The 15,237-nt window shown below is 34.9% G+C and overlaps 1 protein-coding gene across 7 annotated transcripts in view; it reads left to right on the forward strand.

The window, feature by feature from the left end:
* The window catches only part of LOC115213538, a 133,172-nt gene that overhangs the window by 96,916 nt on the left and 21,019 nt on the right, over positions 1 to 15,237 (forward strand). For all 7 annotated transcript variants that reach the window (XM_036504270.1, XM_036504271.1, XM_029782565.2 and 4 more), the window contains 2 exons: positions 8,532 to 8,672; positions 13,907 to 13,967. In XM_036504270.1, coding sequence (XP_036360163.1) covers positions 8,532 to 8,672; positions 13,907 to 13,967 — 202 coding nt within the window. The remainder of the gene's footprint in view (positions 1 to 8,531; positions 8,673 to 13,906; positions 13,968 to 15,237) is intronic.

Below are 15,237 nucleotides of genomic sequence, written 5' to 3' on the forward strand. Positions count from 1 at the left end.
GTGTATCCTCTTAATAATCATCAAAATCACCATGAGCATTCGCAGTGCAACAATGTGATTTTTTTTTTGTAATGCAGTTTCAGATTGCCATTTCTAAAATATTTACAGTTTCATGACAGAATAATTAAAAACATTACACTTAATCGCTATGAAATTCTTGCAGCTGTTTTGTTTAATTTTGTTTGATGATGTCCTAAATTTAGTATAAACTCCCTAGTTGTTTTTCAAATTTGCTTTAACTCTTTTCTGTCCATATCTAAAGCACAACTGTTTATATTGTATACAAACAAGTATACGAGACAAATTGACTCTCCTATTCAGTGAATCACCTCTATTCTTTTAATATTTAAAAAAATTCATACCTGAAGCTATTGGGTGTCTATTTGTCAGTTACATACTCTGTACAGCTCAATATCTAAACAAAATCTTTTGTCATTAACCTGTTGTCACCAAACTACCACTTTTTTTTACAGTTCATTGCTTTAGCAGGTCACCTAAATATTAGTCTCTAGTTACTCGTAGCCTGCCTATCATGCTGTCCCATTTCCAAAACCGAGTGCACTTTTTCTTGTTCTATATTCAGACCAACCCTCTTAAATATTTCTTTTTGTCATTTTGTCATTTTAGTTGTGCTGGCTCTCAAATAGCAAAAAATATTCATCCTAATAAGTGTATAATTATGGTTATGACCAATGCAGTGAGATACTAGTGTATGTGTATTTAGCAGTCAAAACACTCTCCTAAGACATTTTAGGTTTGCCTTATTGACAATATTCATAACTAGCATTACTACTTTCTTTTCTTCTCTCCCATAAATATATATATACAGAATATCATCATATCATCATCATTGTTTAACGTCCATTTTCTATACTGGCATGGGTGGAATGGTTTAGGAGCTGGCAAACCAGAGGACTGCAGCAAGATCCACTGTCTCTTTTAGCATGGTTTTTACAGCTGGATGCTCTTCCTAATGCCAACCAAATTACAGAATGGACTAGGTGCTTTTTACATGGCACCAGCACTGGTGAGGTCTGTTTTGGCATGGTTTTTACAGCTGGGTACCTTTCCTAACACCACCCTTTTACAGAGGGAGGGAGTGCATTTTACGTGACACCAGCACTGGTGAGGTCTGTTTTGGCATGGTTTTTACAGCTGCATGCCCTTCCTAATGTCAACTCTTTACAGAGTGAAGTGAATGCATTTTATGTGGCACCAGCATTGGTGAGGTCTGTTTTGGCATGGTTTTTACAAGTGGTTCCCTTCCTAATGCCAACCACTTTACAGAGTGGACGAATGCCTTTATATATGGCACTAGGACCAGTGAGATTACCAAGTAACTTGCAAGATAAAGACCCTTTGAGGGGTAGTTTTATGCCAGGTAATGAAAAGTTAGAACATAGAAAACAGGAGTCTTGCTGTATGGGAGATGCATGGTGACCCTAGTTAGAGGGAGACAGCAAAAGAGAGAGAGAGAGTGAGGGAGAATGAGAGAGAGCAAAAGTGAGAGGGAGCAAGAGAGAAGGTATGGTAGAACACAGCTGAGTGTGCATAAGTAAGGAGTACATGTGAATGCAATAAGTGGGGGTTAGGGAAATGCAGGGACTAATGAAAAACTGATCACCCCTTTTTCTTGCCAACTGAAGTGGATATACTTCTTCCAAGATGAGATCTAAGTACATCAAAAATGTCTGTTGCTTTCACCAGTTGGCTTTAAAGACAGGACCCACTCGTAACGCCATTGTCTTTATTTTCTGAACAGTTGCATTCGCTGATTTCATTAAAGTTATGTTTCTCTTGCTGTTTGGTTAAACGTTTGCTTCACAACCACATGGTTTCAGGTTCAATCCTACTGGACAACATCTTGGACAAGTGTCTTCTACCATTGCCCTGTGTTGGCCAACGCCATGTGAGTGGATTTGGTAGATGGAAACTGAAGGAAACCCATCATGTGTGTCTGTGTGTGTCTTTGTGTTTATGTTAGACCACCACCACCTATTGACAATTGGTGTTGGTTTGTTTATGTCCCTGTAATTCAGCAGTTCACCTAAGAGACTGATAGAATAAGTACCAAACTTAAAAAGAAAGCAATATTGTGGTTGATTTGTTCAACTAAACCCATCAAGGTGGTACTCCAGCGTGGTTGCAATCCAATGACTGAAACAAATAAAAAAGATTAAAGATAAAAGATAACTTAGGAGATAATTTTTATCCTATAATTTCAAGAATAATCAAAGTTAAAGTTTTTTAAGCCATTTCATTGCATTTTAGACTAACTTCATTGTATGTGGTATATTTAGCATCTAGAATGCTCACCCAAGGCATTTCCCTCCTGCATGATTGTCTTGTATGTACAGATATATATCATCACCGTTTAACACCCACTTTCCATTCTGGCATGGGTTGGGCAGTTTGACTGAGGACTGGCAAGCCAAAAGGTTGCATCAGGTTCCAATCTGATTTGGCAACGTTTCTACAGCTGGATGCCCTTCCTAACACCAACCACTCCGAGAGTGTAGTGGGTGCTTTTAACGTGTCACCGGTATGAGGGCCAGTCAGGTGGTACTGGCATCAACCATGCTCGAATGGTGCTTTTTATGTACCACTGGCACATGAGCCAGTCAGGCAGCACTGGCAACGACTATGCTCAAATGGTATGTATGTATGTATGTATGTATGTACGTGTGTGTGTTTATATATGTATATATATATGTGTGTATATATATGTATAAATATATGTGTATATATGTGTATGTATATATATATGTATGTATGTGTGTATGTATATATATATATATATATATATATATATATATATATATACAGGAGTTATGGAATGGAGTACATAAGATTTGGGCTATATATGTTTCATAGTAAACGGAACCTCAGAAGTGGTAAATATCCAGACAAGGAGTATACTGCAAGCTACTCTTCAGACCAAGGATATCTTGATAAATGAAAGTTTACACTGCTGCAAGGGGGTACATGGAAGAGGGTATGGAAGATTCAATCAAAATATACTTGGCCTGAAGAGTAGCCAGCGCTATACACTTCGCCTAGATCTTATCTACTCCATTCCATACATCTTGAGTTGTTATTCACACACCTGGCAACCCTGGTTGACTACTGTGAAATATAAAAAGAACTTTTTTCAGTTTTTTGCACTTCGATACAATAAATATCCAGAACTTCCGTCCCAATAAACCACTATTGTCCTTGAAAGTTATTTTTTATATTTACTGTGGATTGCTTGAAGCCAACTTTCTTCCTATACCTCAATATCTAGATCTTACATTTATATATATATATATACACACAAACACACACACATATATATATATATATATATATATAGAATATATATATATGGGTGTGTGTGATTGTGTATAGAAGAATATATTAATAAAAAGAATTCCAACCTTGTCTGATTTTCACGTTTTATTTACAATCTTATAATGATATATTATAAGATAATATATTATAATTGAATAAAATAAAATGAAATAGTAGAATGTTAAATATTCATTCTGATTGAACTAGTACTTTCATGCATTGAATTCTGCAATCTTCGGGTTCATGTAGTAGTGTTGACAGTCATGCTTCACAATTTTTGACTGTAGCAAGATGATTGATTCTGTGCTATAAATACAGCTGGGTAGGCTCCAGAGTGCTAGGTTTTGCAAACAGTATTCTGACCAATCAGTGTGTAGTATCACTCAATTACTTAAGCTGATTGGTTGGTTGAGCTGATTGGTTTAGGCGTCACGCTTTGTTGGACATGTCAAGAGTCCTGTATCTTGACCCTGGCCGAAGCAGCAATTGTTGGGTTATTTTTAGAAATGTTGTAAATATCCTTTGTCAGAGATTTTTATATTTTTATATTTCAATTGTCATCATCATCATTGTCAGCACCTTAATTATTGTTGCTAGTGGTGATGGTTATGGCAATAGAACTTTTAACCCTAAATAAGATAATTTTCCTGCTATCTTCGTCTTGATCACCTTTAGTATTGTTGTTGTTGTTAGTGGTCATGGTCGTAGCAGTGGAAGTAATACCTCTAAGTATTATTATTATTATTATTGCTTATTTAGCTTGGGTTCGAATTTATCAATAAAATTCTTTTCTCTGATTTTCCTCTCGATTTCACTTGGGCTGTGTAATTTGTAGAATGGAAATATTATATATATTTTCCGACCACATGTTGCTAGGTGGTTACTCAAAGGTATCTGACGGACCTCTGGGTCTCTAATCTGTTGCCGGTGTACACGTGAGCGTTCTAATAGTGCGTTTCCCGTCTGACCTACATATTTCTTCACAATTTGGGCATTTGATGCAGTAAATTAAATTTCTGCTTTTGCAGTTCATATTCGCGTTTGTGAATATTTTCCCGGTTTTGTGTTTATATATTGACCGGTATGTATGAATTGGCATGTGCCACATCGGCTATCATTGCATTTAGATACCGTGAATGTTTGGTCTTTGTTGCTGAGGTCAAATTTTGCCTTTGTTAGTAATGTTTCAAGTTTTTAGGCTGTCTTTTACTAAGCACCATAGCTCGATCCGTGATTATGTCTTTTAATTCATTACTTTGGGCAATGATTGGTAGGTTTGCTTTGGCAATGTTGAAGATATTCTGGTGACATGGGTTGTGTGTCACTATGAATGGTATGACTTGTTCTTGTTTCCTCTTCCTTGGGTTGTCCTAAGTTGTTGTATAGGTATTTTTATAGCCCGCTGTATGCCATTTTCTATAAGTAGAGATGGGTATTTTGTTTGAGCAAAAATTCTCTTAGTTCTATTAGGCGTTTGTTCCTGATATTTGCATCTTCTACAATGGTACAAATTCTTCTGGCTAGGCAGTATGGGATGTTACGTTTTGTATGTGGTGGATGGCACGACTTAAAATTTAGGTATTGATGTGTGTCTGTGTGTTTATAGTATATATCTGTGGTGATGGTGGTGTCTTTTTTAATTACCATTATATCCAGGAATGGTAATTTGGTACTACTCATCTCCTTTGTAAATTGGAGAGATGGGTGTAGGTTGTTCAGGAGGATATTGAACTCTTCCAGAGTATTTAGAGATTCTGTCCAGATTATGAAACAGTCGTCTAGGTATCTCTTCCATGCCTTTTCAATATACTTTCTAAACCCAGTGCCATAGTTTACCTCCACCTCTTGGTAGAGTTGTTCTTCTAAGTATCCCATTACAGAGTTGGCGTAAACGGGAGCAAACCTCGTTCCCATCGCCGTGCCTCTAATTTGGATGTAATTCTTTCCATTGAAGAAGAATGTGTTATTTTCTAGAATAAGCTTGACTGTGTCTAATATAAAAGGCACTGTGAATCTGCTGGGAATCACTTCTCTATGTTTTTCTAACCAGTATTTAATCGCCTTTATTCCTAAATCGTGTGGAATATTGGTGTAGAGGCTTACCACATCAAAACTTAGTAAAACTGAATTTGTTTCTGTTGTTTTGGGAAGATGGGACAGGAAGTCGATGTCATATATTGTATATATATACAATATGTTACATTACTCGGTAGTCAAGATAAAACTCTGAGTTTCAGATGCCGAAGTGGAAATCCACAACACCATCTCTTCGGTTATCTGGCTATTTGAAAACGTTATGAAAAAATCTTTTTCATAACGTTTTCAAATAGCCAGATAACCGAAGAGATGGTGTTGTGGATTTCCACTTCGGCATCTGAAACTCAGAGTTTTATCTTGACTACCGAGTAATGTAACATATTGTATAGATAAATTTCCTCTATTTACATAATATTGAGGTCTCTTTCTTTCTTTTGTTATCTTACCGTTTTATCAATATATATATATATATATATATATATGTAAGTTGTTATGATGAAGTCAAACCAAATAGTTATATTTTGAAATCATTTGATATGTATATTTCAGGTCTGCATGATATAAAATAGAAAATGCATCTGTTATGCAAGACCTTTCTCAAAATGTATTTACTGATGAAGATCTTGTGTAATGGATGCATTTCCTATTATATATCATGCGGGTCTCAAACATACATATTAAATGATTTCACAATATAACTATCTAGTTTGATTTCATTTTTACAACTTTTACGTAAGGTGGTGAGCTGGTAGAATCATTACCATGCCGGGCAAAATGCTTTGTGGCATTTCATTTGTATTTATGATCTCAGTTCAAATTCCACCAAGGTCGACTTCACCTTTTGTCCTTTCGGGGTCAATAATATAAGTACCAGTTACATATTGGGAGTGTTGTATATAACTAGACCCCAAAATTTCAGGCCTTGTGCCTATAGTAAAATGGATTACTACAACTTATACGACTTGATGCCTGTACAAACTAGCCAGTCCAGATTCCACTTACGCAGATATACTAACAAGGATTTGGAATTGTTATATTTAAATCGAGTCACAAATCCTAGCATCATGCATCGCTTTTTAGAGTTGTTTTATATATATATATATATATATATATATATATATATATATATATATATATATATATATATATATATATGTATGTATGTATGTATGTATGTATGTATGTATGTATGTATGTATGTATGTATGTATATATGTATGTATGTATATATATATATGTATGTATGTATATATATGTATGTATGTATATATATGTATGTATGTATATATATATATGTATGTATGTATATATATGTATGTATGTATATATATATGTATGTATATATATATGTATGTATATATATATATATATATATATCATATATGACGTTCATAACATAACCATTGTTTTTCCTGTGTCATTTCTTTTTCTTATTACTGCTCTATGGTCATATAATACTTTGTTCTGAAACATACATACAACATGTTGTTAGTCTCGCAATGCCTAGGCAAGATATATGTGTCTGTGTACACAAGACATATATCTGTATATGTGACCAAGACATGCAGATATTGTAGTATGGAATGGGAAAATGTCAAGAAACAATATTTTAACCACACTATCAGCCCTGCTCAAGTAGATCTGGAATCAAAAGCATTCCAAAAACAACCATCCCATTTTTATTATGTAAATATCATAAATAAAATTCTACGTGTGTATATCTTTTTTGGTACTGCTTCACGCGATTCTAATTATTTCTAGCTTGAACAAACTTCATACACATCAGTAAATTTACTGTTTGTTGTTGTTGTTATGTATGAGACCAACTGTTCTTATCAAAAGGTTGTTCAGTATTTGTGGCTGATGATGTTTAACAATGCAGAAACACGTGCAATGATGTAATTCACTGCCCATAGTGTTTTCACACATATTTTCCAACAGGATAACCTTTTCATGAAACTATTTCATGAAACAATTTCATGAAACAATGGACAGTTTTCTCACTTTTGATTGAACAGGAATTTGTCAAATATCATTGTACCCACTTCTATTTTATTCAATATTACTCTGTGTGACTCTGTTTAATATACGTGTGGGTGTGGGGAGTATTTATTTGTGTGTGTGTGTGTGTGTACATATCTAAGTGTAACCCAGCCAGTGGCACGTAAACAGCACCTTTCAAGCCGCATAGAGAGGCCAAGACAACACATTACCAAGACATTTGGCAACATGCTCTGCTCTAAAACAAAACCCATCAAGCAAAATAAACTTGTAGTCATGGCACATACTGGTGTCATGCACCAGTATGTGCGCATAAGTGGGCTGGTTACACCCCTGGTAGAGGCCATGGGTTATGGTCTCACTTGGCTTGCCAGGTCTTCTCAAGCACAGCATATTTCTCAGTCACCAATCATTGCCTCAGTGAGGCCTAATATTCAAAGGTCATGCTTCACCATCTCATCCCAAGTCTTTCTGGGTCTACCTCTTCCACAGGTTCCTGTAACCACTAGGATGTGGCACTTTTTCACACAGCTATCCACATCCATTCTCACCACATGACCATACCAGCATAAACGTCTCTCTTGCACCCCACAACTGATGCTTCTTAGGTCCAACTTTTCTCTCAAAGTACTTACACTCTGTCGAGTATGAACACTGACATTACACATCCAGCGGAGCATGCTGGCTTCATTCCTTGCGAGCTTATACTTGTCCTCAGAAGTCACGGCCCATGTTTCACTGCCATGTAGCATGGCTGTTCATACACATGCATCATACAGTCTACCTTTTACTCTGAGCTGAAGACTGGTAAGCCAGGAGGCTGCACCAGGCTCCAATCTGATCTGGCAAAGTTTCTACAGCTAGATGCCCTTCGTAACGCCAGCCACTCCAAGAGTATAGTGGGTGCTTTTTAATTTCCACTGGCACAGGGGCCATTCAGGTGGCACTGGCATTGACCATGCTCAAATTGTACTATTTACATCCCACTGGCACATATATAGATACATGTGTGTGTGTATATATGTATATATTTGTGTGTACATATATATAATATACATTTGTGTGTGTGCATATGCTTAAATTTATGTAATAGTTATTAAGATGATAAAATTATTTTATACTAGACTGTTCATTGATGGCATTTGTTTTGTGTTGAATAGAGGGGTCATTACCTGATGGTGCGATGTCCTTCATCAAAAGAATATGATCAGTGGTTAGCTGCACTTCAGAGTCAAACAGTAGACAACTTGAAAGCTAACTATATCCAGCCTTTAGTAGATGCTCCAAAATCTTCTTATAAGGTAAGAAATTTACAAGACTTTCCTCTTTTATATTTTGATCAGTTGAACACATTCTACCAGTCTACATCACCACCTAAACTGAACATTTTGCATAAAGAGTCAGCATGCTTGGGAACAACTCTCTGTGGCATTTCTATCAACTAGAAATAGCAGCAAAATCACCTTCAAATGACCTACTAACTTAAAAGGATGCATTTAATATGTTCCTAAATAGGCTTGAAAAATACAAAAGGTTGAATGGTCTTGGTTGAAATGTCTTTTGATCATAGATTTTTAATCAAATCTAATCCAGTACTAAACAGAAATGTAAATCTTTTGCATTTTCTGAGAGGTTTAACCTAGACTAGCAGAGACATTCACCTCCAGAATCTCTTTGCAGTATTTTCATTAAAGTCTGAACCACCTTATGCAAATTTGTCTCTGGATTATGGATTTGATTTTTCTAATAGGTATTTAAAAATGCTGCTAGATAAATCTAAATCCTAGATTTGAAAAACATTCTATTCCAATATAACAAATGATAATAAACAAAATAAAATCTCTCAAATGTATCAAAAATTGTTATCAAATCTATTTCTTAATCTTTTATGATTTCTTATATATCAAACTGTGAAGCATGTGGCCTAGTGGTTAGGATTTTGCACTCACAATCACTTGATCATGGGTTCAGTTCCCTGACCAGACAGCTTGTATTCTTAAGCTAGACACTTCATTTCACATTGCTCTGCAGGTGAGAGCATGGCAGAATTGTTGACACATGAGCAAAAATGCCTTACAGTATATCTCTTGACTTTCTACACTCTGAGTTAAAATTCCACCTGCCTCGAAAAGGCAATGGGAAACCAATCCACTATTCCTCACAAGTCTAGTCAGGGTAGCCAAAGTGTCAGTAATCTGTTTAGCAGTGGCAGGGGAGGGTATGGGGCCACCCAGGCCCTATAGAAAATGCTAGGAGAGGTTCACATGCACAGGGACCTGCCCAAGTGTAGACCACTGTTAGACTAGAGTAGCAATAATAATAACAAGAGCACTCACAGAGCACAAACCTCCTCCAAGGCAACACCAACGTCCTCTCAACGATTGAAATGAGAATATCTGAAAATAAACTCAACTGCTCTCACAAACAAGAATACTAAAAATTAACCCGACCGCTCTCAAAAATTAAGTAAAAAAAACAGGAAAAATAAGCCATAATCCTTGTCCAGTACCAGATCAATCCCAAAATCTAATCAGTTTGTGCCAGTCACGAGGCCAAACATCCCTGAAAGTTTCATCTGAATCTATTCATCGGTTCCTGAGATATCTTGACCACAGACAAACAAACACGACTGAAAACAATACCTCCGCCTTCACTAAGGCAAAGGTAATAATAATAGAATGCAGTTTCAGGTAAATAATTGTGCAGTGCTAATTATGAAGAGAGGCTAGATGATAAACTTTCATGGCATAAAATTACTATACATCATTAGATTGCTGTGGAATAGTGAGGAATATAAATACCTAGGGATATTATAAGTCAACAGGATAATGAAAGAGGAAATGAGAGAGAAAATCTTAAAAGAGTACAAGAGGAGAATTAGTAATGTACTTGAAACAAAATTAAATGAAAGGAATATCATTAAAGCAATAAATACAAGGACTATGTCAGTATTAAGATACTCTGCTCCCTTTCTGAAATGAGCATAATTTGAGCTAGAGAACTTAGAGAGAAGAACTAGAAAGCTGCTCACAATGCACAAGGTACACCACCCTAAAAGTAATACTGACATACTCTGTGCCTGAATCCCATGCAAGATTGAGCCATGTGTACAATAATATTATGCATGACACCAAGAAAATCCTTACTTAGTTCAGAAATGGAGCAACATGCTTACTCCCCAAAAGTGATGAAAATAATAACCCTCAAAGAAATTAATAACATGCTTTACAGCCATGTATAAAATACCCACATCTATCATTTCTGTAAAAACCCATGTAATTTATGCACTTTTTTTACAAACACATTAAGGGCGCATAAATTACATGAGTAGACCATTTCCAGAATTTTTTTAGAGATTTTTTTTGTTCATTGGAGAATATCTTGTTATCCACCAGGAAGATATATAAGTGTTAAGTACCATAAAAACTCATGTAATTTGCACACCTGTGTAACTTACACAGGTGATTTTTAGGATAAAAACTGTTAAAAAAAGCTTCTACTCATGTAAAATTTGCACCCAAAAGTTTTCAGAATTGCCGATATGGACAGGGGGAAAAAGTTTTCAATTTAGTTGTCTTTAGCATAATTTCACTTTAATGTCAGAATTGGTTTTTACAGAAAAAATATAATGAAGTTGACTTTTATTTATGCTGGACAGGATAATGCTTACTTTTTCTGTATAAATTTACTAAAACCATAAAATGGTTAACTACTTTTTGAAATTTGACATTCATGCTGGGCCATATTTTATATTGCTTGACATTTCTACCTATTGAAATAGAGCCCAGCAATTTTCTTAAATAGATCAGTTTTTCTCCGCTTAGGGAGTCTAGCTTGCATTTGCACCAGGAAGCTATTTGCTCACTTTCTCCACGTTATGACACAGTGAAGATCCAATACATGTCACTGATTGGTTAAAATTACCCAAATACAACAACTTTAACACTAAATAACTTCTAAATTACAAAATGTTGTCAAAAACGTTAAGAGTAAACCCTGTTCTACATAACACATTCTACCAGTATCTGAAATTTTCAAAGTGTTTACTTAAAAAAAATTAATTAAAAAAACTGTATGTGAAATGGAATAGATCCTGAAATTCCTCACCATTGATATCGCCGCTCTATCAGTTCTTACTGTACCCAATGTCGACAGTGACATCATAATTCATCCTTGCGCATGTAACCTCACTAAGTGAATATAACTTAGCATTCCTACAGAAACCTTCATTTACCCTATATGATTTTTAATGTCGTTTCACATTCATGTTGAATTATGCAGCAATCTTATGTTCTCTTCATAGAACACTTGTAATGTATGTATTACCAGTTCTTATGGTAGAGTAGATTTTTGCTATTCTTGTTTATGTCTCCTCACAGACATGTATATTCTAACAAGTCAGTTCTTGAATTTCGCACATCTCTTGTTCAATAAACACTGAGTTAAACTTGCAAAACTGTTTATTTTCTCCCTTCAATTGTTAATATTTATTTTAGTGGATTACCAAACTATCAGTTTGGTCTCCCGGCTAAAACGGTAATGACAAATTCTTAAGTTTGCTTGACATTTTATAAGTGTGAAAGGCATTAAAATTTCAATATTCCATATCAGAGATTCGGACAAGAATAGACAGAAAATCAGAGCTTGAAACAAGAAGACACTTTCAACCAATCATAATTCTGTTTACATAATCAGTTTGATCAGTCACCTTCCTCTGTCGGTTGAGTAAAGTGTCATCCAAGCAGATGTTTATTGGTTATTAAACTTATTTTGCAACACTTATGCATATTTATCAGCTTTATTTTTGTTAATAAGAATTATCAACAAATTTTCCTGTAATCATGATTTGAGAAGGCATACAGAAGTATGCTGAAGATCGGACATAATCTTCTGTGGGCAAGAAATATAAAATAAAGTTTATTATAAACAACACAAACACTTCGTAATTTAATAGCTTTCAATGTTAAACAGAAATTATTTTTATCTAATGAAAATTTAATAAAATCTAATCATAAGTAAGTGAAATTATGCTAAAGACAACTAAATTGAAAACTTTTTCCCCCTGTCCATATCGGCAATTCTGAAAACTTTTGGGTGCAAATTTTACATGAGTAGAAGCTTTTTTAACAGTTTTTATCCTAAAAATCACTTGTGTAAGTTACACAGGTGTGCAAATTACATGAGTTTTTATGGTACTTAACACTTATATATCTTCCTGGTGGATAACAAGATATTCTCCAATGAACAAAAAGACTGTAAACATGGTTCATATGGGTGTGAAAGCTAACTTTTAAACAATAAAATTATTCTAGAGGACTACCACAAACAACACTGTTGCATGGATTGATAGACTTCCTTGTTGCATGGATTGATAGACTTCCTAATTTAGAATGCTGTGAATGCTGGTGATATTGATATAAATGCCGCATTTTTCAAGGTGACTGTTGGTCACTGCTTCTCTTTTACATGGTTTTCATTTCCCTAAGTAAGTTGTAGAATGGCATAAGACTTGGGTAAAGAATAAACACCAGATCATGGTATCATCTCTTGTACATGGATGATCTAAAGCATTTCATCAAAGGTAATGAGCAACTGGAATGATTTCTAATTATAATAAAACAATTTAGTGATGATACTGAAGTAGAGTTTTGCCGTTATAAATGTACTGATGCCACATTCTTTAAAGGATAATCTTGAAAATATGCAAGAAATAAAGCCTAAAGAAAACTACAAATATTTAGCCATGTAAAGTATTACAGGGTCAATACTCTGATACAGAATGACCTCTGGGGATAACCGAGTAACCCCACTGATAATAATAATCATTTAGGCACAAGGCCAACAATTTTTGAGTGAGGAGGTTAGTAGGTTGCATTGACCCCTGTACTTGACTGGTACTTTATTTTATCAACCTTTGAGTGATAAAAATCAAAATTGATCTCAGTATGATTTGAACTCAGAACATAAAATAATAATAGCTAAGAAAAAAAATCAAAAGCATTTTTGAGTTGGCTGAAAACAAGTTGATGAACCAAGCATGCAGGATCCCAAAAAGTGGTTTGGCTATACCAGTGAAAACAGGGGTTAGAGAGAATTAGTGAGGTGATGGTGTTGGATTAGCTTATATTCTCAGAAAGGTGCTTTCTGTTTAAAGCACTTAGTATGCACAAAGAAACAACAAAAGCCAGTATTTTATATCCTTACTGTGCAATGAAACATTGGTTTTAAATTTTGGCACAAGGCCAGCAACTTCAGAGGAGGAGGTAAGTTGATTACATTGACCACAGTGCTCAACTGGTACTTATTTTATCGACCCTGAAAGAATGAAAGGTAAAGTTGTCCTCAGCAGAATTTGAACACAGAATGTAAAAATGGATGAACTGTCACTAAGCATTTTGCCCGGTGAACTTACAACTCTGCCAGCTCACCACTTTACTGTGCAATAAAATATTACTGATAATAATATTGTTGATATTTTCATCTTATTAAAAAAAACTGTAAAAGAGTCAAGTTCTGTTCACTTATCTTGTTACAGAATATTCTGATTGTTGAAATGGGAAGTATGTCAGTTAGAGCTGGCATTTTGAAAGAAAATGGTAAGTACTCTTTTCCAAACATATTACCACTAATTTCCCTTCTTTAGCCATCCTCTTCCATAACCCTTTGTCCTTACTTCCCACTTCACATACATTTTTATTTAACATGGTTTCTTTTGTCCTAGACAAGGTCACCTACTCTGGAGGATATTACAAAGAAAATAATCTTGAAAAGCTTTAATTCTTTAGGTCTTATCAATGATCAGCTAGAGTACAACTCTAACTCAAATATAGTTTTTGCTATCCATTTGTTCTTTTTTTCTCTTTATCTTATATTTCTTTCACCACAATAATACCTCTGTATAACCATTTGTATTGTTTTAGCAGTAACATAGAGCTTAGTTTCGCAGAAAGTAATTTGCCTAAAACAGCAACTATTCTGATATAAAACTGATATAAGATAGTCATGAACTTTTGTCTTGTTTAAACTATTTTCAAGTGCCTCAGTACATAACCATAAGTGAATAATAGACGTCTGTGTGAATATGTATGTACACACACACTCATACACTGATATTTTCATTATGTACAACAGAAGCAGTATTACTTTAAAATAGCAATCTGTATATCCTATTCAAAGCAGATTTAATACTATATGTCTCAGGAGAAATACTACAGTTAATTAGGCCTTTCATGGTGTATCTACTTTTAATATGATACTCAGATTGCACATGGCTTAGTGGTAAGGGTATTCAGCTTGTGACCATAAGGTCATGAGTTCAATTCCCAGCCTGCATTGTGCCCTTGAGCAAGACACTTTATTTCACGTTGCTCCATCCACACAGCTGGCAAAGATGAGTTGTACCTGTATTTCAAAGGACCGACCTTTTCACATTTTGTTTCACGCTGAATCTCCAAGAACTACATTAAGGCTACACATGTCTGTGGAGTGCTCAGCCACTTGCATGTTAATTTCACAAGCAAACTGTTTCATTGATCAGATGAACTGGAACTCTTGTCATCATAACTGACAGAGTGCCATGTATGTGTGTGTATATATATATATATATATATATATATATATATATATATATATATATATATATACCGGAGTAAACACATAAATGTGAAACAAGGTGGAAAAAAGAGTACTCCAATACCAGTGGTAGAGTAATATGCTTTATTTAAAGCAGCAGAAAATTCAACAAAATCTGTTACTCTGAGTTTCTCGTTGCCGTTCATCAGACAGTTTTTTTCTAACAAAAACTGTCTGATGAACAGCAACGAGAAACTCAGAGTAACAGATTTTGTTGAATTTTCTGCTGCTTTA

Source organism: Octopus sinensis, linkage group LG6 (genome assembly GCF_006345805.1).
Source record: "Octopus sinensis linkage group LG6, ASM634580v1, whole genome shotgun sequence".
NCBI classification, from domain to species: domain Eukaryota; kingdom Metazoa; phylum Mollusca; class Cephalopoda; order Octopoda; family Octopodidae; genus Octopus; species Octopus sinensis.